Raw genomic sequence first — 23597 nt, 5'->3', positions numbered from 1 at the left:
GGTCCCTCTGTAGTTAGCTCCTTTCAAGTTTTTATCAGCAGCTCTGTCTTCCCCAACTTATTTACAGTGGAGTGAAGTGACAAGAGCAAGCTAGCGTTTACTGAGCTGACAGCAATAAGCTCAAATTATTAGCCTGCTCACGGCCAGATGGCGGCTGATGAGCTTAGTCATAACGCACACACACACCTCCCTAAATTACCCCCCAAAACTCCCATCCCACAAACACACACGCAGAACAGTCGGGGGAAGAAGATTCTCTAAAGTTTGGGAAGGAGATGGTTGTAGCTCCAAGGAAGCCAGGATCATGTTTGAAGAAGATGACAGAAAGCTAATATCCTTAGGCATCTTCCATATCTTTTTGATGTGTAGGGCGCCGTGATTAGAGAGGAGAATTGAAACTGAATAATTCAACTTTCTGTTAGTCACACGGTTTTAAAAAGTGTTAAAACACCTCTCAGACTTCTCCTGTCCGCTGAGACGAGTAAAAGGGGAAAATTTAGGTTAGGGGAAAAGAGGAAGAGGTAAGAGAAATAGCACAAATGCTTGAGTTGACTAATGTAGGCCGTATGCTTTTATTTAATTCAGGAAAGAAGCCTAATAACATCGCCACTTAGAATCAAGTAATTCAAGCCAAATCTCTCTGTACTGACAGCCAGACAGAGGATGGCTCCACTCATTGCTCTCTTCATAAGTCCACTTAAATGCTCTTAGTGAATAGTCTAGTCTGGACAAAAGGAAAGAGGCTTTATGGGTCTGTAAGATGTTCAACCTTTAGTTTGATGCAATGCATGACTGGCTACTTTACAATGGGTAAAATATATGAGTGCTGCTAATAGAATCAAAGCATATCACAGTTTTTAACTTTGAAATTGAATTTGGGGGTCCACTGAAAAGAAATGACCTCACCGTATAAAATATATTGTGTTAGTTGGGCTCTGGAACTTTGCAAAAAGTATGGGAAACTTGGGCTGAAGCCAACAAATGAATGGACAAAATTCCCACCAATGGTCTCCAGAGCCTTAGGGGACAAACACTATTAAACCATTACACCAACAGGGACTGTAATGACATGGTATTCAAATATATATACTTTAATTAATAAGGAGTTGGTGCCCCATTTGCAGCTATAACAGCTTATTGTTGTTGTTGTTTTTTGGGCATTTTTGCCTTTTTTTTTAATGGACAGGACAGCTGAAGAGCGACACAAAGTGTGGGAAGCAGAGAGTGGGGGAGGACATGCAGTAAATGGTTGAGGCAGGAATCAAACTTGCGACCTCTGCGACAAGGGCTATAGCCTTTGTATATGGGGTGTGCGCTTAGGCCCCTAGGCCAACAGCACCCCTTAACAGCTTCTTGGAAGGATTCCCACAAGACTTTGTTCTGTGGTAATGTGTGCCCATTCATTTTGTAGAGCATTTACGAGGTCAGGCACTGATGTTGGATGAGAAGGCCTGGCTCGCAATCTCCATTCCAGTTCATCCCAAAGGTGCTTGATAGGGTTGAGGTCAGGTATCTGTGCGGGCCAGTTAAGTTCTTCCACACTGAACTCATCAAACCATGTCTTATAATCCTTACTTTGTGCACTGGGGTAAAGTTATGATGGAATAGAAATGGGCTTTCGCCAAACTCCTGCAACAAAGTTGGAAGCATTGCATTGTCCAATATGTCTTGGTATGCTGAGGCATTAAGATTGCCCTTCATTAGAGATAAGGGGTCTGATTGAAACATCCGATTTTTTTTTACCCATGCTAAATCTTACCGTTAGTCACTTGGTTATTCAAACCACTGGCGAGTTAACATATTCAGACAGTCCTAAACCCAAAGGCATTGTGTTTATTGGACATGGATATATATTTTCATGCATTCCCAACAGTAGACCGGCTCCATGTGGTGGCACCAGCTCATGCCAGATTACTTCCCACGTCCTTCCATCTGTCTATTGCCTGTACACTACTGTTGTGTGTGTTTGTTCACATGTAAACGTGAGAATGTGTTGATGACCTTCCTGCCAACAAATCCCCATCATGCCTCTCTTCTCAATAGCTGATCTAGGAGAGATTAAGTGAGGCACAAGCAAACTAGAAGCAGCTATTCTGAATTGGTTATATGCATCCTTATGACTGAATCACTTTACAAACGCAGTGCATGTCAAATCAATTGGATTTCACTCATGGGAGTTATCCAGAACCAACTCTACAATTGATTGCTTGGGTTTATAATTTTACCACAACATTGTGTTAAACCAATTTCCACTGTGCACCAAAGTATCATTAGGTATCTCAGAGACACAGTCAGCCTTCCAATGGTAAACACTGTTTACTGAGGCTGGTAAGTGCCTCACCTCAAACACACACACACACACACACACACACACACACACACACACACACACACACACGCACGCACGCACACATGCACACAGATCTCTCTAGTGTAATAAGCATAAATTGGAATGCAACGGACCAATTAATCAAAGGTATTCAGTGTAGTGAGGAGGCCGATTACAGGGTGTGACAAGAAGCTTGAAATTAGTGCCTCCCTTCCATCCATCTCTATTGACTTTCACAACGCCGTGTGCTCGCATGTGTGCACCTATATGCTGATACATGGCTGATTTTCTACCCGGTGACTCGATATTTCTCTCTACTCGCCCCAGAGAACAAACTGATGGCCCTGCAGTGATTAAATTCTGCTCTACGTGACAGAAAAAATCTGATTTACCAGCTCCAATATCTCTCCCTGTGTTTTTTGTAATCGCTTTCACAGTGGTTGGCTCTCCCTGATGGAGGCTGAAAGATTTTTCCCCCTTTTTTGTGGCTCAAAAAGTGCACGTATGCTGTGACATAAGCACACATATTGATAAACCTTCCCTTGCTGCCTCCCCTACATACACACATACACACACCTTTCTTCCATTCATTCCTCTGTAGGAGACAATCGGCAGGGAGCTGAGCATCAGCAGCATTGGTGCAGTGCAGATCCTGGCGCAGTGGGACTGACTCACGTCGCCGGGCAAACAAAAAGAGAGATGGCTAGAGCCAAGACAGAGAGAGTAGAAGAAGGCCAGATGTCCTCTCTAATCCACCTCCTGGTTGACCTGGTGTCAGACACTGCACGACATCCTCCGACACAGGCAATTAGAATAAAGCCATAGCCACTGCAATTAGCTATGCTTTCTGGATATTTGGCCTGGATTTAGTATCAATGAATCATTAATGGAACGAGCTAAACATGACTGCCTATTCCCCTTTTTCATTTAGCCCACATTACATAATTAGCAGGTTGGTGCCAAACATGCACTCAGTTTGCTGACAACAACTTCAGACTCCAAACTAAAAAGGACAAAGTATTAGCTGAGCTTAGTTAGAGAAGGTGAATGTGCATGGACGCACACATATCGCCTCTCAGGCATCTAGCCATGTCCACATCATTAACACATGGCTTTTCGTGATGACCACACACACTCATTACTGCTCCCAATAAACACAAGCGTACACACTCTCCCTTATTGCATTACCACGGCACTGAGGCGGAACTCCCAGCGGGATCTGCTCACGCTCAGTTTAATGACTTCAATAAAAGTTGGTTTACATTTTCAAAAAAAAACCTGACCGGATATTCAACAACAGAAAGGACAGAAATAGGAACGCAATCTGCCGTAAATCCTCAGGGACAAGCATTTGGCGTATTTATAGAGGAGCTTTTATTTTACAACTAATTTGAGAGGAAATTAAGGGTTTTAACAATTGCAGGGTACCATTATGTGTTTTTGAACAAGAGCCAAGGCAAACAAGCAGCACAACTGTCACAAGCAAAAACATGTCACCCAGACTTCAATATATTCACACCCATATATTTCAAAAATATCTGTACGTGTGTTTGACAGAAGATGAGGATGACAGAAGCATCTAAGAAAACTGTTTTTTCTGAGAGATTTAGATTTGGCCCCCCGGGCCAGGATGTACGCGTGCATGTGTGTGTGAGTGAGTGTGTGTGTAGGATGCAGTGGGAGTGTGACACACCCTCATCTCTCAGTCTGCATGACAGTAATAAGCTGTGTTTACACCCGTGGCTATGATGGAGTATCCTAATTATGGTAATGCAAAGGATTGGTGCCAGTCTGGTTTGTGACAGCCCCACAGCTGCCACTGTGAGTGGGCACACAAACACACACTCCACAATGTGCATGATCACACACACACACATGCACACACACAAAAAAAGGGGGAAGTAAAGAGAGATACTGGAGGTGGGAGCTTACTGTAAGAAACAATATATACTTCCTCTTTACATAAGTACTAACCCTAACACAAAAACACACACACTTCCTACCTTACTGTGTTGAACAGGCCTGTGTGTGCAGTGTGAGTGAACATCCTCCTGTCCTACACACAGGGACGCATCATTTTCTGCTGCAGTGCACACATCTGGAGAAAGACAGAAAGGACAGTTAGAATAGCCGGCTTGATGTCACTTAATGTGTTTGTTTGTTTGTGTGTTTAAGTGTTTTACCACCCGTTACTTCGTATGCACTGTAGTGTTTCATTCTGCTGAAGCACACTCTTTCACTGACCACAGAGGACAAACAATGCTGACCACTTTCAGTCTAAAACCATCATGGGTTCCTACCAGTCGCTCGAAACTAAAATATGTCTCCAGTTTAAATATAGCGATGGCATTCAGCCTTTAAAAAAGGAACAAAATGAGGCAGTACTAATTAAAGCCTCTGTTATCTCTTTTCTTTGTTTGACTGCCAAAAGCTGTTGCGTAGACTTCACAGCTAATTCTCCTTCTAAATTGTATATTGCATGTGAACCATCCTGACAGCTTGAGATTATCTGAGGGTTTTAAAAACCTTGTCCAAAGTTTGGTTACTTTTACTTAGCTTTCAAAGACCTGGGGACAAGAGTTCTAGCAGTTGGCACATGAAAAGACTATACTGGAGACCGTAGTCTGGGAGGAAGTCCAATGTGACAGCAGGAAAGGAAGGAAAACTTCAGACTCTCCTGTGGAGCTGAACTCATCCCTGACAATCTCTGTCAACTAAATGTCAAATGCAGGAGCAGAGTTATCTAGTCATTTGAATTGGATTCTCTTGTCTGATACGTTTGCATCAGGCTGAATGAATCGACTTGACAGATGTCTTCCTTCGAGGAACGCTATCATGAAAGTCAGACAAGTGTAAATTCCCTCTGTCGGCATTTACCTCCCTGCCTCCTTATCAGCCTGCCTGGGATCATATGCCCTCTTGAGACGGAGAGGAAAACTGCAGGCTCTTTGATCACACCACTTACTGTAATGAGGCCTTCAAGTCATTAATTCCTTTGTGTTCAATTATGGCTGTAGTGGAGGAAACACTAATGAATTGCTATCATTAAAATGACACTCTCCATTTTTCTCAAACTCGCTGTTTTCTTTTTTTGGGGCTGTTATTAATGCTAAACAAGAGGAAGAGTCCGTTTTTAAAGCACAACATTTAAAAGGTAGTGTTGGCAGTGGATTCTGGTCATTCTGATACGTTTCAATTGAAAGCACAAGATATATAAAGGTTTGAATACAGGAACCTGCATCATCCAGTGCTCAATTCTGCAACTTGAAGTGGTTTCTATTAACTGTAACTCTCTCAAAAACACCACCAGATAACTTTATAGAGATCAGGAGCAATTAAAAGGATCCCCAGTTACACTTTCAATAGCTGGCCATGACCCTTTAATTTGTTCCTGGCAAACCATTTTTGTATCTTCAGTCATGTATCAGATTGTCTCCTGACAACACAAGACAAATTTCAGTAACCATGATTCTAAATCGAGGCTCCTAATCTAATCTGATCTGGGACCACGTCTGATTCTTGCAAAGAAACTACAACTGTATCAAATGTAACTCTTGTTTTACTAGTGATTACAGCTCTGATACATTATGTGTACATTGCATCCATACCTCTAGCTGTTTGAACAGCATGTCATATAATTAGTGTTGCTTATTTACACTTTCATTATTTTCTACATTGTTATACACTCCTGTATTTCCTGCTGTGACTGGTGCATATGCTGGCACCACACTGTTTTTCTTATTCTCTTTATTTTTACTCTAGTGCAAGAAAATGCATTCACCTCATCTGAATGGAATCTAATCTAATCTTTGTCTTCCTTACCTTTGGAGCAAGGCTTGAGGAAACAGACAGATGCTTCTCTACCTGCTGCGTATCAGCTGTGTTTGTCCGGCAACATGGACGACCTTACTCTTCTGCTCTGACATCTCTTGTCTGCGGTGAGATTAAACCGATCCGACAGGATACTATACAAAGGCTGCGGTAATGAGCCCTGGTGGTCAAATGCCCCTCACGGCCTCTCAGGATACGCAGAGCTGTGAGAATTCATCTAGGGCTTCTTGTACTGCGTTTCTTCATCTGACTTTTGGCAGTAAAGGGAGTGAATCAGCCTCTTTGGAGGAAGTTGAGATCTGAGAAGATCTTAACCGGGGAGGAAGTGTGGTGTCAGTTTGTGGTTTGGGTAACAAAACTGCTGAATTTCTCAGCAAATGCTTCTTATGTGTGTAACTGCCCATTGGGCAACTTTAAGGTTTACATAATGACTGTCTGATAAAGAATGCAGACCTGGAAAGCACTAATTGCAAAACTCATCATGTACTATTACAACTTAAACTGTGCTTTACCCTTGGAGCTTATCTAAGCCTTTCACAGGTGGAATAGCACAGCTTGCTTACATAGAAACCGTTGAACTGTTGCCTTCATATGTACACAGAACTGAGAAGGTGCTACCTCAATGGGGGTGCCAAGCATTTCACAGCATTTGAAGTGTTTCTCTCTTTTTGTGTTTCTATTTTTTTCCTCTCTCACCATCTGTCACACACAAGGGATGCTAATTATCAACTTTGAGTTCAGTTTTATTGTTAAGAGCTTCCTTTAAGCACCTCCATAGCCCCTTAGTATGAATACATTTTCACTTATAACTATATATACATAAGGGTTTTTGTGGTTTGACTCACCAGAGGAGGATTTGGCTCGGTGGTGCTTGTTGCGAACCTCCTGGTTCTGTCTGAAAGACTGGGCTGTGTGGTTGGAGGTCAGAGCAGCCGGCAGGGGTCCATCCCGCCTCAGGCTCATGTGCACAGTTTCTTCAGCGAACAGCGTCTGGATCAGTGCCAGATCCAGACCAGACACGCACCGGCCGTTCAGGACCAGGATCTCATCGCCTGGGCGCAGACCTGCGAGCACAGAAGTGTGTTTCAGGAACGGGCCACACAGGTCACACGTGATACCGCTTTCTAAGAACTATGTTATTTTCATTCTCAAAGGAGTATCACCTTCATTGAATGCCAGCCCATCATGAAGCACTTCACTGACAAAGATCCTGCTGTTTCTCTGGCTGTCTATATGCCCTGTTACTGCAAAACCTGGAGAGAGGAAGAGAAATAAACATGAAGACAGAGACAAATAAAGGAGTTACATCTACAAAAGTCACACATAGGATTCTAAGCTAAACATAAAAATCTAATTCAGTCCCTTAATGTGGCCGACTCACCAAAGTCCCCACTGCCACTCTGCCTGCTCATGTGCAGCGTAAACACATTAGCTGGGACCACCTCCAGCTGATCGTTGACCTACAGGGTGAAATCGAACAAAACAACACACATTAAATAAGTGGCAGGTAATCAAGCCCATTGGGAACCTATGTTGGGATTTTGCTTACTCACCAGATCACGCACGAGCTCTTCAGCAGCCACGTATCGGACCTCCACCTCCTCCTCGGCTTGCTTGTGCAAGCGGAGGCAGTGCAGACCTGAGTCCAACTGTTTCACCTGTTAAAACAAGAGCCCCTTAATGTCCAGCAGCCTGGAAGCACACTCATCAGATATATTTCATGCAGCAATGCTTAGTCTGACATCTGCTGTGTGGTCAAGAGCTGAATTATTCAGCGACTTTACACCTGGTGAGGAGAAATTTGCAGTAAATTCAAAGGGTGATGCAAGGGACTACAAAGTCTGACTGTTTTTTTCCCTTGTCCTTAAGAGTGGCGTCTGCTACAGATGCTTAAACAGAGACTATCTAAACATCTACCTGACATCACTGAAGATTTAAAAGTTGAATTAACTTTGTGCTTACATGAGATCAAACTGCATTGCAAGAAAATAAATTCCCACTGAAACAACCGAATCCAAAAGACACACTGCCTACATTAATTTTTCATCAACAATTCTCAGAAATATTTATAAGCTGTTGTGTTGACATGTCATCATTCTCTGATCCCGGCTGCTAAGCTGACCTTGCAGGCAGCAGAGAGAAGGTCAGCCGCTGTCTGGTCTCTTCTGATGGCAACTTGGACCGTCAGCCGGTCTGGCATGTAGACACACGTCAGCACATCCATGCCACCGCTGCTGCTGCTGTCCCACACACCGCCCTCAGGGGGCGACATGGAGTAGATACTGGTCAACACATCCAGCCTCTGTGGGAGAGGAAGATAGGGTTAAAGGGAGGTTAAAGATAGAGAAAAGGAGGCGGTTAGAGGCATTAGAAGAAGCAAAGAGTGAAGAGAAAAGGGGAAGAAGGAGGTTACCAGAGAGGGGAGAGGGAGAGTGAAAGAGAGAGAGAGGCAGAGAGTGGTAGACTTTGAGTAACAGCACACAAATCAATACAGTTCCATTAGTCTAAATGCTTGGCTGTGGATCAAGCAACGGATCAAAGATGTCATACAATTAGCCTTTCAGAAATTAATTTGACAACATGGACGGCAGTTGCTCCACATAATAGTCATTATAATGACCATGTACACAAGACTATTGGCAACGCTCAACCCACAGGGCCAGACGTCTTGATGATATCAGCGCAGTTCCCTGAGCCTTATTTGATTTTAAAAGCCACAAGAGTTACTTTGACTGAGGTGACGAAGAGAAACAATTTATTTTCCAATCAGTCAAACTTTCAGATCTGCCATTTGAAAATAATTATTATTTGGTGGCATTAACAGTGAGGTTAGAGCTGGGGATTACGGCGGGTGGGTTAACCCGAGGCTCTGCCTCAAAGGCAGTCATTTGGGGGTTTTTGGTTGCGACTGTGTGTCTCTGGAGGGAAAAGCGCCACTGCTGTGTTCAGGGGCTGTGGGAGAGGCCACAGCGCAGGCTTTAAACCGCAATTATCAAGTCGCTCCATCCCGAGGAAAGGCTCATACACACTAAGTGTACCAAAACCCAGTGATTCAGCACTTCTTACAAAGACGATATGACTACTTGGTTTAACTCAAACATTGGACCGAGGAGGATAATTGCATCAATGAATCGTTGTAGATATAAAGTGATGTTTAAAAAGCATTATGGGATCATAAAAATGGAAATTGGGGAGTGCTTGTGGAGGCTTTCTGTGCACTGAGCATGTATGTGAGCTTTTCAACATCCAGTAGCTGGCTGCCTGCTGTTGATGCATCACCTCAAGAGGAAAATACCTTTTGTTCCTGCCAGACAAGAAGCCTAAAGGGAACAGCTTAGGTCTCTGATTCAGAGAATCATTTGGCTGAACACACAAATGCACAGAAGTCACATTCTTTATATTTTTAGATGAACACAATGTCTCATTTTCAGACTAAATGCGCACCTCACTTCTTTGTGAATCACTCCCGAATAAAAGCCGCCAATGTTCTTCCAAAAATCCTCCCCTCACCTGTAGGGATGGAGGAGTACAAGGTGCCACTTCACCACCCACCTCTGCTTCCATGTGAAGTCATGCTTACAAACAGAGGGTGAAAAAACAAGCCGTCATGGCAACTGGTTGCATAACAGTCCTGTTTGTGTCCCAGCAACATGGCGTGACTGGAAAACTAAGATTTGGTAGCCTGCGCTGACCTGACCAGCGGCTGAGTAACACTGTACACTCATTCATGGTCAGGGAGGGCTATAAGAGGCCGACGGTTGCCTGGTCAACCTTCCATGAGGGGCTGCCAAGAGTCCGGTCAAGGCACGCGTCGGGCTTCAACGTGTGCTCTGTGCGGTCAGAGCGTCTCCTCTATTTACATTTGCATTCAGCTAAATAATTCCAACCGTAGCTTCAGTCTTTCCTCTCACGTGTGGAAATTATTTCCAAGCAAGTCGTCCTCCACCCCGGAGCTTCTAAAGATGGAATGTGGAGAAACGGACGGTTAGTGGCCGCTGAGCAAATACGCCCTTTCTGCTCTGCTCTGTTCTGCCCATACTGGTGAGCACTGCTGCCTGCTCCTCAGGATTTACTTCACAGCTAGAGCAGGCGTGGGTACTGGAGTGTGGTGAGAGGTGGTGATACGGAAGGAGGGATCAGTATTTCATGGACAAGAGTGGTGGAATTTAACAGTCGTGTCAGGTAGTAATGCAGGAACAGGAAAGGAAAAGGTGAGAAACCTGAATCTTACCCTGGAATTTCCTGTGCTTGAATCAATTTCTGTATAAAATTGATGCGTGATTCACTTGAGTTAGACGAATCAATCAATCAATCTTTATTTGTATAGCGCCAAATCACAACCAGCGTTATCTCAAGACGCTTTTACAAACAGAGCAGGTCTAAACCATACTCTAGGTTATATTAAAGACCCAACATCAAGACAGGGTAAGATCTAGTCCCATCTTACAGACAGGACCCAGTCGGATCTCATCTTAATCCACCATTCGGCATTTAGCTAGTTACAGTGGCAAGGAAAAACCTCCTTTAACAGGCAGAAATCTCAAGCAGAACCAGACTCATGTTAGACAGCCATCTGCCTCTACCGCACAGTTTAATAAACTGAAAACGGCATGAATTCTGGACTTATAATAGTCAAACATGTTCAGTCACTTCACTCAGAGTGTGGGTGGATTGAGGCCCTGAGGAGCAGAACTACACCAGGCATTGGGAAGTCTGTTTTAACCCCTATGGAGGCCAAAACGGTTACTTTATTGACAGGTTCATCCTATATAGATATATGTCTCCCTGCTTTATACAACACAACCAGCTTACCTACACACCAACTCAGTATGGGCACACATATACAAGCGTCACTTCACGTCACTGAAAAAGATTAGTGGAAGATGAATGCTCATCGGAGTAATTCATGCGACTTGTGACCCAAGTAGGACAACAGTAATCAAGAGCAAGCTGAAGAACTGTATGTGCTGACAAAAATCAATACAACTGTCCGGCCCTCTCTCTTTCACCCTGAAGAGTCTTAATCCCCACTAAATCAAACGAATTCCAGTGACAAGCTGTTTGCCACGTCCATATCCAGGAGACACAGAAACACTCAGTCGCATTTTAAGAAACATTAAAGTGTCAACTCAATGAAGGCCATTATTGTTCCCCAAAGCCACATCCTGTTACAAGTCTGTTCCAAGGCCCTCAATGGGGCAGTTTTAACACTTGTCCCATTCACCACAGACTCATACCATGAATCACTCCATCCTGTGGAGCAGTCATCTATATTACATCTGTCCTGCTCTGTGTTAAATGTGTCCATTATTCTCATCTGTCAGGGTGATAATTCATGTTGGTCCAGGAAGGCTTTGATGTGTTTTTATTAAGAGAAACAAACTGTAACAGATATTTAGAATGTCTTCTGTCAAAGGATGCTGCAAAGAATATTTTCTTGATTCCTTTCACTGGAGGACAGAACAAAAGCCATACTTCAAGCGCCTCCATATAATGTATTAAGTTAGCTGTCAAATGACACTGCAGAGTCTTGTCAATAGGTGGGCTCCAGCCAAAATCATTCCCAAATGAAGCAGGACTTAAATAATTTGAGTGATATTCTCAGCTTTTCCCTTTACCAGAGTCAGGGGAAATGTTTGTTAAATGTGGCGCCAAGACTATCACACAGCTAGCCTATTAAGAAGGGGTCAAGACAGAAGAGGAACATCTATGTATTGTATTTGTGAATAGTTTGCTTTTTTTGATGGCATATTGCTTAAAATTTACCAAGTATAATGATAACTTGAATTAAAATAGCGTCTTTCAAGAAACCCAATGAAACTGGAAACAAAGAGCGAAGAAAAGAGATATCAAAAATGGTGGTTGCCAGTTGTAGAGTTTGCTGTCCGTGGGCCTTGTTGAACAGGTGTGGTCTATATTGTTTTATTATTTCATATATTTATTCATTAATTGATTTATGTGTTTATGTTGCATTCCTTCCTTAAAATTAGCTCACTTAGCCAACGTGTTACAGCTGACCCCGTCTGCAGCAGTTGTAAGCCAAGCTTCCATGCTGGGTCTCCGTCCAGATTCTAAACGAAGAGATCCTCAGTGGGTATCTTCATGACACTTAATATTGACAAGTACCTCATACAACTCCACTTGAAAACAAAGACTACACCTTCAACACGCTCTGTCTAGAAGTCATATTCCTTGATGGAAAGTTGTCCAAGTGCATATTCAAAGTGTAAAAACAAGAATGTGTGATTTGTACTGAAGTTACGTGTTCTAGCATTACTGTGATTACCTTAAGTGTAACCTTTACTATGTCTATACATAAAACAAAAAGATCAATAAATAAAAAATGTGAGAATGATAACAAAAGAAAAAATATAATAATAAAAACGATTATACCAATACATATATAATAATAATATAAAAAAGATGATAATAATTGTATGTTTATAAAAATGAAGATTAATAAATGTAAAATATGATAATAATAACAATAATAAACATACAAAATATAAAAATAAAGACTAGAAATATATAAAATATAATAATACTTATAAACATATAATAATAATAATATAAAATATCTAACAATAATTATATATATATATATATATAAACAAAGATGATAAGTAAATATATAAAATACTAAAAATATAATATCAATAATAATAACAATAATAATAATAATCATCATCATCATCATCATCATCATCATCATCATCATCATAATAATAATAATAATAACAACATATGTATGTCACTTGGTGTTTGTCCCCATTAGGTACAGCAAGTTTCTCCTGATTCCAGTCTTTGTGATCAACAAAGCTAATCAGCATCTGGATGTGGTCACATGTGGTGCAGTGTTATATGACACTTAGTTACAGCAATTTTACAATGTTAAGAGAACTGTCATCAGTGACTTCAGTGAGTTTGTAGTTATGATGACTAATAGATATAATAGCCAGAACTTAAAGAACAAATTAAATGTAGCAGAATTGTGCTAAGAGTTAGTTTTATTAATCAGAAGAAATATTCAACTTCATGCTGCCACCTGATAACCTGCACATACTGATGTTCCCATACCTGTCAGCTCAGATGTGCAAATTTCACACATGGCAATCATGATAAACCCAAACACACAAACACTCTCTTTTTATCAGTGATTCAAGTCAACACTTGAGCTCAGCACACTCCATTAACTCAATTATGCTGGGAATTGGAGCCCTGTCCATGTGGTACCTTAACCACAGTTCAACTCCAGTAAAAATCCCTATGGTGTCTATTTATCTTTCAGACATCGGCGGATCAACATGAAAGGATTCTTTGCTTTGATCCTGGGCATGTAATATGCACAGGCAGACACACACACACACTTTCTGATCCCCTGTGTGTGAAAAACATCTTTACACAGCTCACTATCAAAGCCATGAAAGACAGCAGAGGTCAGAGTAACAGTGGACCAATTTCTGACACGGCTACTTCACGCTGAAACAGATAATTCGGCACATAAAACGGTACCACAGGATAGATGTGACAGATGGCAGAGGAATTTTTAAGAGATATATCAAAGATCCAGAAACTGCAGCGGACAAAGTTGGTGAACACTATGACTCACCTCGGTGCTCCTGGGAGGGAGGGCGTACGCTTGACCTCCAACGTCGCTCTCAAAAATCTGAAATCAAGAGAAGAACGTGAAAAGTACAGACAGAGGGGCACCACACTGATTGACTCATGAGCGATTAAGTGCCCAGCCATTTTGGTAGCACAATATTAGACACACACTGTGCTATTATGGAGGTAATTAAAAACTACATGTGGCGAGTGCAGCGCTTTGATTCTACCACCAAACGCTGTCTGTGGCCTTTGAAGGTGCAGTGGTAGAAATATGCTGTGCAGTCGTGGATGTGTGTGAGTGAAGGGGGTGTGTTCGGACACTGTGTGGTGTCTATGTAGCAGAGAGATGAAAGGATGACACAGTCCGGTTAGAGCTGAGAGGTGGACAAGCTCTCCCCCCTTCTCCATCTCCACAGAGTTGAACCTCTCTGTTCTTAATCCATTCTATCTTCCTCCACCTCTCCTCTCCCGCTCGTGATTGTACAGTGTGTTGTGTCTGGCTAAGCTCAGAACTGGAGGTGACTCTGCTGCCCCAGAGGGCTTTAACAACTCTATAATACAGCGCTGACACACAGTCATCTGTTATGTGAGGGCGTAACTCCAATCCTCACTCAAAAAAGGGGGCAGTTAACAGCTTTTGCTGAGATACTTTGTCATCAGAGAGGAATGACATGATAGGTGGCAACGCTGGTGACAGAAGCAGGGCATTTTGTATGAGGAATGTGTCTCAAGGTGTTTGTTTTCCCCGTGAAATTAACAGAGCTGAAGCAGAATTTCATGCAGAACTCTCTCTTTCAGGCACAATACACTTCGGTATGGGTGCATAGAAAAAAAGCGCAATCCCTTTTTCTAAGGTTGAGGATTACTTTTTTCCAAAAACAATCCCAGGAAGTTTTCTTTACACTCCTGTTATGGCAGCGAAAATCCATCATCTGACCTCTGATCAGCAGAGCACAGTAACTCTCCCTCCCAAACACCAGAACCTTTATAAAGTGGCTGTAAACAGTGCTGCTTCACCATAAACTGACTAATTTTAGAAAGCTTTACCATCTCTCCCACAAATCCTCGAACCTTTCTGGCCTACTTCCCACAGCCGACTGCCGGCCAGCTCCTTACTGTATACAGAGCTCTCCTAAGACGGATGAGAGATGAGAAAAAAAGTGAGAGGGAAGGAAGGAGCGGGGAGGAGAGAAAGACTTAGGGGTAAGGTTGTCAGGTCTGGAGTCGCAGTAAATGAGATTTAGTCTTAGTCAACACAGATGAGTCAGTGTGGAAACTGTGGGAGAAGGACCGCCTTCTGACTCTCTGATGTTTATGTTCTGGGAGACAGAACAAAGCTAAAAGGGAAAGACCAATGGTGAAAGAAACTGTTGGAGGGACTGAGATTAAACTTTAGGTTTTAAATAAGAAGGATAGAAGTAGAAGCTAAAAGAAGAAAGAGAAAGCTCCAAAAGAATATATTCATGAAATCTTGGAGAAGGCACAGTCGGGACACCTGAGAAGGTAACAACAGATTTAAGGCGGAGGAGCGGGAGGGCAGTAAACACGTGTCTGATCAGTACAAGACGAGTGCCAAAAAAACAATGATGTAATCTAGAATGACTACCAGTGAATTTCTCATAAAGGCGACTGAACATGTGTCGTAATACTACAATAATCCTCCTACATACAGGAAAGCAACACCGTGACAGCAGAAGAGCAGGAAAACTCAGCGCTCACAGCCATCTTTTGTTCCTAATGAGGTTTTAAGGAAAGAAACCTCCATAAAAGCACTAAAACGAGCTTGTAACAGAAGAAGAACGCAGGGAAAAATAAGGGGAGGCTGTTTAATATTTAGTGTCTTTACACCAACCATCTGCTGGTGTCTGTGGGGCTGAGAAAAGAGTGGAGGATGCCATCTACCACATATGGCTTTCAATAATTCATGTGTGAGCCGCAGCGCCACCTCGGCCTTCTGCACTGCAAAAAAACATGTAAGCGGGCCTCATTAGACCGGCCGGCTGGAGTTCCCCCTGAAAAATAATAACACACACAGGCATACCTAGTCGCTGAGAGACGTGTGCAGATGCCCAAACATAAATATCACAGAGCAGGTGGTGGCATGGGGGAACGAGATAAGAAAAGTGAAACAGGACAGGGAACATTTTGTAAGCAGTCAGAAGTCAGAGCTCCGACTGAAGAACATGATTGGCTCTTAGCTGTGTGATCTCAACAACAATGAGACTCCATATTGGCTTCACAGCATCAGGAAAAAATGAAGGTAGATTGCCGCTAATCAGAAGCCCAGTCTTCTCTCTGCTTGACTCTGAACTAACGAACAGACGACTATAAAAGATTCAAGAAAATGAGTGATTCCTGTGTGGCGATCCTGAAAATAGACCACCAGGAGGAGAGTACTCTCCAGGGATGTACCTTCAGGGTAAAGCGTGGTGGATTTCTGTATCAATAAATAACCAGCTTGCACACGTCTAATTACTAACCAGAGAAGATTTAGGCTCTCTTCTCTGCACCTGGGTGAGGAATGCCCTTCTGTGTTTATGTTGATGGGAGGCACACAACTTACCAGGAAGAAGGGGCATGTTTAAGAGTGTGTGCTTCTAATTAATAAAACCTCCTCAGGGGGGAAATGTGCTGGAAGGGCTGCATAGCTGTACCAATTCCTGGCTTTCTTTCACGTCAGCACGGGCAATTTACATGCGAGTAAGCACAAAGGCAGCATGTTTTCATGTTGTTTTATTAACAATATACACACTGTGTACTCAGTGTGTAAGTAAGACACAGCTCCTCTTAGCAGTGCATCCCCAGAGAACGTGTGTGTGCTCACGGACATGCATGTGCAGTGTAGCTTGGCACTGTGTGCACACATGCTCATGAATTCTGCATGCTTATGTTATGTGTATGGTAGTGTGGGTTGTTCCGTTTTCTGAATACATACTCCCGCATTTATAATCGGCTAATCCAGAACACCATCAGCGTTACATTACCCTGGGATTCAATAAGGATTATATAGTGCCACTTTAGGTCTGAATGCTGCTGTCGGGCTTTCAGTGCTGACAAAGATGCTTAAAGCTGATATAAATTAATTTTGTAATCATATTACTTTATCTCTTTGTGATGGAAAAGGTTACTTATGAACATTCTTGCATAATAGTGGTTTTATTCAAGTAAAGTACTTCAATGCTTTGAGCACACATGAAGTAAATCTTGTTCATCTTGTAGCCTTTACTATGTTTTGTGGTAGTGTGTGTTCGGTAGTACCTGTGATACAGACGGCCTCTTTTCCCGGCCTCTCCTTGTGAGGTTGTCGAGGCCTTTGATGGAGGAGAAAAGGCCTCTCTTGCGCGCCCTATGAGTCAGGGACAGGGAGCGCCTCCTGAGAGTGGCCTCATCTCTAGAGCAGATCTGAACAGAAGCAAACTATCAGATTTGCAGTCATTTTATCTCAGAGCTTTCCAGTTAATCGGACAATCTGAATTAGCCGTAGTATCTTTCAGTAATGCATGAAGAGAGACTTCACAAAGGAGGCTTTTTAGTTTCAAATGATTCAACGATTGCAAAGGGTTCTGTTTGATATCAAGTAATTTAAACTTAAAGCATCCAGTGCAGAAATGACTCTAAAACGTACACTCCTGGCTGTACTGAAAAGTGCAAGTATGCATCCATGCAGTCATTCAGGGCCTTTTCTAGGCTTCCTCACCAGTGCATGGAAGGAAGAGACAGAGAAGATCCCCAGGCGTCCCAGAGTGGTTTTGGTGGGGCGGCTGGCGATTGCAAGCAGGCTCTTTGGGTTAGGAAGTTCTCCACCCTGCAGACTTGCCAGGTAGCAGCGCATTCTGAACAGGTCCATGTTGAACCTCTCCAAGTTCTGCTCCCACTGCTGGATCTGAAAATGTAAAAAAATTCGGACTTAGATAGTGAACTTCAGGATAGACTTTGGGTGTTGGCTGAGAAAAGAAAGCAGAGGGGGTGTTAAGGGAGGGGGCTAGGAGAAGGGAAAGGGGGGGAGATGGAGAGTCAAAGAGGAAGATGAGGGTCAGAAGAGTGCTTTCCATCAAGAAGCAATTGCTTGCAGATGTTGGTGGAGGGTGAGGGCACACAAGGTTGGAGGTTTGATAATAAGTAGGGACTCCTTGCAGAGGAGTGCACACAAACAGTAAAAATGAATGTTCATGTAAGTCTAGAGAGAGGGGTGATGGTGCACAGACCACCCGTTAAACCTCCACCAAGCACACACACACATAGTCCATACACACAGTTCACAGTCACCTTCCCCCCGTGTCTGTTTGCACTATGTATGCTTTGAGAAAGTGCTTATTTTGTTGGCTAGAGACTGCTTTTAATGAGAACACTCAAGTTAAACAACCCTCTATAACAACTGACTTTAATAGGTCTCGTCTGCACTGTGAGTTCATTTACAATAAAGCACCCCGTGGCGTCGTCCCATTAGGCCTCATTCACATTGACAGCATTCTTTAGAATTAGTTACATACTGCGAGGGGACAGGAGGGTGAGGTTTTATGAACATCTGAAACAAAGAGTTCGCATAGAAAACACCATGGGACCAAACTGAGCTATGTACTGAACCCATGAAAACGCCTGTGTACACAGCTGTGCAGGTGTCCTTGGTTGACAAGCCTCCAGTCAATGACAGTCATCCCAATTACTCACATTCCAGACCTGGACTACGAGGACAAGTGCTGGGAATCACATGGTTTTATATGAAAAAATGACCTTACATTGGGTATGTCAGTTATTTGAGTTATTTTTAAATGATCAAACACAAAAAGCGAGTCCAACCAAGGAACCAACTATCACATTTTTCCTCTGAAATGTCATTTTGATGACATTTGACTGCTGATAACAACTAAGTCATGAGATTTTAAGCCAAACTAATCAATAAAACAGAGTTGTCTCTGAAAATGAAACTTGAATTCAATAAATACAGTTATTCTCTAACAGTTTTACTTGAGGAGGCAAGTTTAGCCTATTAGCTTTAGCGGTTGCTAATGTTAGCGGTTAGCGGATGGTAACGATAGCAAGATTTAGAGAGACATTTCACTGAAACAACTGAATCACTGTTCTTCTAAACAAGTCATTCTCTACTTGTGCTTTTACCAATGCTAAGAACTAAACAGATGTAACCATCAGGTGACTATCTTTATGTAAGAAGTCATTTTAAGTGATTAAATAAGACAAATTATTGATATTTGTTTCTCCATTGTTGAATAGTAGACACATCGAATTAGCATAGCTAGCATGAAACACTTGGCTAATGATTTACAAGGACATACGGATGCTTTCTGAGTCACATGCCCTTAAGACCTTCCTGTCATGTCCAATTCTTGTGATCTCAAAAAACTTGTGTAAGATACTAACTAAGGTATCAAAGCACACATTTCTTGGAGTGCTGTTCCTGGGTCAGTTTAATATTACAGGCTGTTCTGGCAGAGTTGAAAATTAATTCCACAGAGCAGTTTGAAGATGACTTTCGATGGGAAAGGAGGTATTACTGAGGAAATCAGATAAGCTTCTTTCTCAAAAGAATTTTGAAGAGTTGCTGCTTTGGAGAAACTGTCTCACAACATCCTGTCATGCTTCTGATAGACCTGCCACCTAGATGTCTTCGTCGACAGTCAAATATGAGCTCCTCTATTCAGGGATGTTCTAAAATAGTCCTGTGCATAAAATTTGATTAGGTGATTCAAACCTGATGAACATTCTTTCATAGAAGCGTATTTGCAGTCATTTGCTTCTTGTTTCTCAGAGACTTGAACCAGTGCAGAGAACCATGTTTGAACCAGTGCAGAGAACCATGTTTGACCCATCTGTCCTGCGTGCACAACTTATTTACATTCACTCCAGAGCCATTAACTGTTCTTCTAACAGATTCTCATCTTTTCTTATTTCCCCTCTTTAACATCTGCTCCTGACCTTCTGTAAAAGCCCTCGTGCATAAAAAGCCTTTCAATGCAACTTGATCACAGTGTGTGTGCGTGCATACGTGAGCTTGTGTGTGTGTCTTCAAAAGAGGTCTGCTGGCACTGATTTCAGTAGACATGGGTGGGGGCTGGTACATCAAAGTAGTGCCCTTTTGGTGCAAGACAACCCCAGCGAAACCTTAAATCTATCATCAGCCTTGGGGCGCCCGAATCAGAGTCCTGTCCCGTACTCCCCTGACCCTATCATTGACTCCTACCCCGTCTGTCTCCTTGTCTACTCTGAGGTGGCATACGGGCTAATTGGAAACAGATACAAGCACTGAGTCAGTCAGTCATGCAGTCGGGCAGTGACATATCCACTGATCAGTGCTGCAGTGAGCAAACATGAGCAGCACACAGAACAATAAAACAAAGTTAGAAGAAGCTCTTTAAATCACAGGGGGAGGCAGACATTTTTAAATATCACATCAAACATCAATTTCTTGTAAAGTATTCAGGTTTTAAATAAGCCATAGGTTATGGGCTTTTTATTCCCATCAGTAATCTGCAGTATGTAGGGTACAGCGCAGTGCTGGGTGCTTTGGATTCTCCCTCAGGCAGTGAGGAGGAGGAAGAGGATAATGCACGTTGAGAGCCCATTACTAGGAAACATCTGGAATCCCAATCTGATGCTCGGGGAGTGAGCAGCTCCCCTGGGCCCCTTGCAATGCGTTTGGGGACTGATGCATTTAGGCCACTTCACCCACCCACAGACAAAAATAAAGCACGGGCTTGTCACCACAGTCACAAAACCAGGAGAATTAAGTAGGGCACATCATAGGGTTGCTGCATGCATCACGGTGAAAAACAACAAACAACGTGGAGATGTGGAGTTGGCATAAAAACAGCATATGTTATATCTCATGATCTATCCATGTATTCGAGGTTATCTGTAAAATGTGTCCCAGGAGGATGCAATACACAATGCTGTGTTAGATTCTACAGAGGCCTTTGATGTTGTCTTTACAGGCGTATTAATTGCAGCTTTTATAAATGTTAGTATTACTATAAAAATTTCACCTGGTTCTCGATAGCCCTCCGGTTCTTGGGGTCGCTAACAACCGTCAGCTGCAGCTCGGCCATCTTCTTCATCTTCCCATCCATGTCAATCTTCTGCAGAAGGCCACGGACTTGGCTCCGCAGCAGGCGCACCGTATCCTCCTTCCCCTGGCGCTTGGCCAGCAGCGAGGCACTGGCAGAATGGATGGCTGTCACCCAGTTCTCCAGGTCGGTCTGGTTGCTGGCCTGGGAGGGCAGAGAGGGGACAGGGAGATTTATTTGATAAAGTAGCGAGGTCAATATTCCTGCTACTTCAAAGATGCTATGACTGATACATCTGCTATGGTTGTGCATACTCTCTGTTTCTGTCTTTTTATCATTTATCACATTAGGATCATTGAGTGGTAAGCAGGGCTTTGCAGGATCAATGAAAAAAAATGTGATTAACGCTGCCACTATTAGAACGTTGATGAAATATTGCTGAAGTTAAACACATATTTTCCCATTATTTTGTGATTATCTCTGTTGTTCTATGAATGAGGATGCAGCATGTTGTTTAAGAGATCAGTTGAACCCCCCTAAATTTAGAGTGACTCATGCTACTGTAGTGGAAACAAAAGGAGGAAACCCAGGCTGTCTTCATGTTACAGAGATGATTTGCTCGCTCTCTCTGTTTGCCTCTGGGGCCACGTCAGCTCCGTACAGAACTATTTTATTAGATTTAGGCCTAGACACCACGACATACTGCAGTCTGGGAAGCTTGAAATTTTAAGTGGGGGGGGGGGGCTATGGGATGGATGTGAGGATAGGCCTGAATTTGGTGTGGATATGTAGGTCAGTCAGCACAACAGGCAAATAGGATATGGACTGTAAGTTTGGAAACTTCACTTTTAAGTCCACCGCTGGTCATTTCATACACTGCATCTAAGGTTAGGGAAGCAAAACCCTGCCTTCAAATGTGCAATCAGCTTATGTTCTAAGAGAGGCTTAATGTTAACTGATGTGGTTCACCTGGAAGAGGTAGACGTCCCCATATGAGTTGCTGAGACAAAAGACGTTCTCCTTTTTGGGGTGCTCAGGAACAGCCTGAACGATGCTGTCCTCAGCCAGGAGAGCATAACGTGGTGATGCATCCTGCTCCGGAGAGCCTTTGCCGTATGTCTCATAGAAGAGCAATGTACATCCTGGGAAGAAGATGGAGAGATGGAGAAGAATGTGAATGACAAAGATGCAGATAACAAGAATATATGCGCCATCAAGCCAGGTTTGGAATTTAAATCTGTCTAAAAGACACAAAGTCCTTGTAAAAATGAAGAGAGTAAAAAGTAGCGCACAACTTTTAAGTTCTCCCATAAGGCCACAAGCGACTGTCATTGCCTCCAACTTCTATTTTTCTATCTTCCCAGAGATGTTCTTGAGTTAATACTTCAAAGCAGAGAGGTAAAAAGCAGCATGTGTTCATACAAAAGCAAAGCCTATTTCTTTTTCCATTTGGTTTTGAAGCAAAGGCGTAATCTCCGACAAGCTTTCAGAGCAGGAGGGAAGGACAATCAGTCAATGTCAAGTGTGATGCCACTGTCAAGGACATGTCTGCTGTTGAGAGGAAAAACCCTGAGAACAAAACAGAACCCACCCGCTCCTTAAGATTGAATTATAGAACTCAAATTTGGGTAATCTACTTAACTTTGAAATTATTTCAAAACCACATGTCAGCAAGTTCTTTGACTCAATTTCAAGGTACATAATTGTTTCCCTCCCTTTGTGCTCCCCCTCTTAGGATATACCTCACCTTTCAGGGTCACCCAGTACTGCTTCCACTTGCGGCGGGTCACCAGCTCCAGCTTCCTGTCCTTGTGCAAAGTAACAAGAGGTTTGAAAGAAAGCCAGCCAGCCCGCCTGACCACCCCTTGCTCCTTCTCGAACAGCAAATCCAGCTGCTCCAGTGAACCCTCCGCTGACTCGCTACCGCTATCCCCCTCTTCTGTGCCAGTGGATGGGTCTGTCCTGTCACCGCCTCCCACTCCTCCCTGCCCGGTGCCCGTCTCCAGCTCCCTCATGAAGTTCTCATAGATATTCTGGCGCACAGCATCGCTGGTGGTTTGGTGAATTGCGCCTGATGATTGGGCCCTGGAAGCTCCAGGGAACCAGAGGAGGCTGGAGACCTGAGAGGGGGAGCTGGTGTCTGCGGTGAGACCGTCAACCCCGCTGTCAAAGGCGTCAGTAAGGTCCTTGTACCTGGTCTCCTGTGAGGCAAAAGAGAGGGATTAAAGGTGAGGAAAGCAAGAAGACCAGATGATATAGGGAGGAAGGGACATGAGATTTTAATGACAACAGAAAGCTTCTAGCTTAATTGAAAGTTAGTTGGAATCAACACTATCAATATGGCAAACACAATTTTTGGGCATCATAATCCCTATTCAAACCAATGGGGGACAACACTGTGACTAAGTCCATATTGTACATGGTCTATGTAAGTTATTTTTGTAGGCCTGGTTTGAAGATTCACAAATTAGCCAACAGAATTATTTCCCCCTCCTAAATGCTGGCAAACGGCGCTTTGTTTGCCCCAGAACAAGTATACAGAAGAGTTTACACTGGGACAAAAAGTATAACTGTGCTACTTTCAATTAGCCCGAAGGAGCTATAAGATTGGAGGAGAAACTTTTGAGAAAAATCCAGTGAAACCACTCCAACCTACTTCAAAGTCTACATTAGAGTCCCTAAATCTTCCGCTAAGGCTGAGAAAGTGGGACAATTTTCCTGTGATGGCACCTGGGAGGTTGGAACCCTCCAGGCTCAGACAATTTCACGTCATTCGAGGGGCCGCTGTGGCTTCCCAATCTCCCAAATGA

The 23597-nt window shown here is 43.1% G+C and overlaps 1 protein-coding gene across 3 annotated transcripts in view; it reads right to left on the bottom strand.

Moving 5' to 3' along the window:
- The window catches only part of tiam2a (TIAM Rac1 associated GEF 2a), a 73534-nt gene that overhangs the window by 21839 nt on the left and 28098 nt on the right, over nucleotides 1–23597 (bottom strand). For all 3 annotated transcript variants that reach the window (XM_034674859.1, XM_034674861.1, XM_034674860.1), the window contains exons 4-15: nucleotides 22535–22988; nucleotides 21757–21929; nucleotides 20767–20991; nucleotides 17466–17651; nucleotides 17027–17170; nucleotides 13770–13826; nucleotides 8283–8462; nucleotides 7714–7818; nucleotides 7542–7620; nucleotides 7324–7413; nucleotides 7006–7224; nucleotides 4333–4427 (exon numbers count right to left, since the gene is read on the bottom strand). In XM_034674859.1, the coding sequence (XP_034530750.1) occupies nucleotides 4333–4427; nucleotides 7006–7224; nucleotides 7324–7413; nucleotides 7542–7620; nucleotides 7714–7818; nucleotides 8283–8462; nucleotides 13770–13826; nucleotides 17027–17170; nucleotides 17466–17651; nucleotides 20767–20991; nucleotides 21757–21929; nucleotides 22535–22988 (2007 nt within the window). The remainder of the gene's footprint in view (nucleotides 1–4332; nucleotides 4428–7005; nucleotides 7225–7323; nucleotides 7414–7541; nucleotides 7621–7713; nucleotides 7819–8282; nucleotides 8463–13769; nucleotides 13827–17026; nucleotides 17171–17465; nucleotides 17652–20766; nucleotides 20992–21756; nucleotides 21930–22534; nucleotides 22989–23597) is intronic.

Source organism: Notolabrus celidotus, chromosome 22 (genome assembly GCF_009762535.1).
Source record: "Notolabrus celidotus isolate fNotCel1 chromosome 22, fNotCel1.pri, whole genome shotgun sequence".
In the NCBI taxonomy this organism is placed as follows: domain Eukaryota; kingdom Metazoa; phylum Chordata; class Actinopteri; order Labriformes; family Labridae; genus Notolabrus; species Notolabrus celidotus.
The sequence above is the reverse complement of the archived record's forward strand: the minus strand, read 5'-3'. Positions and strand labels throughout refer to the sequence as shown.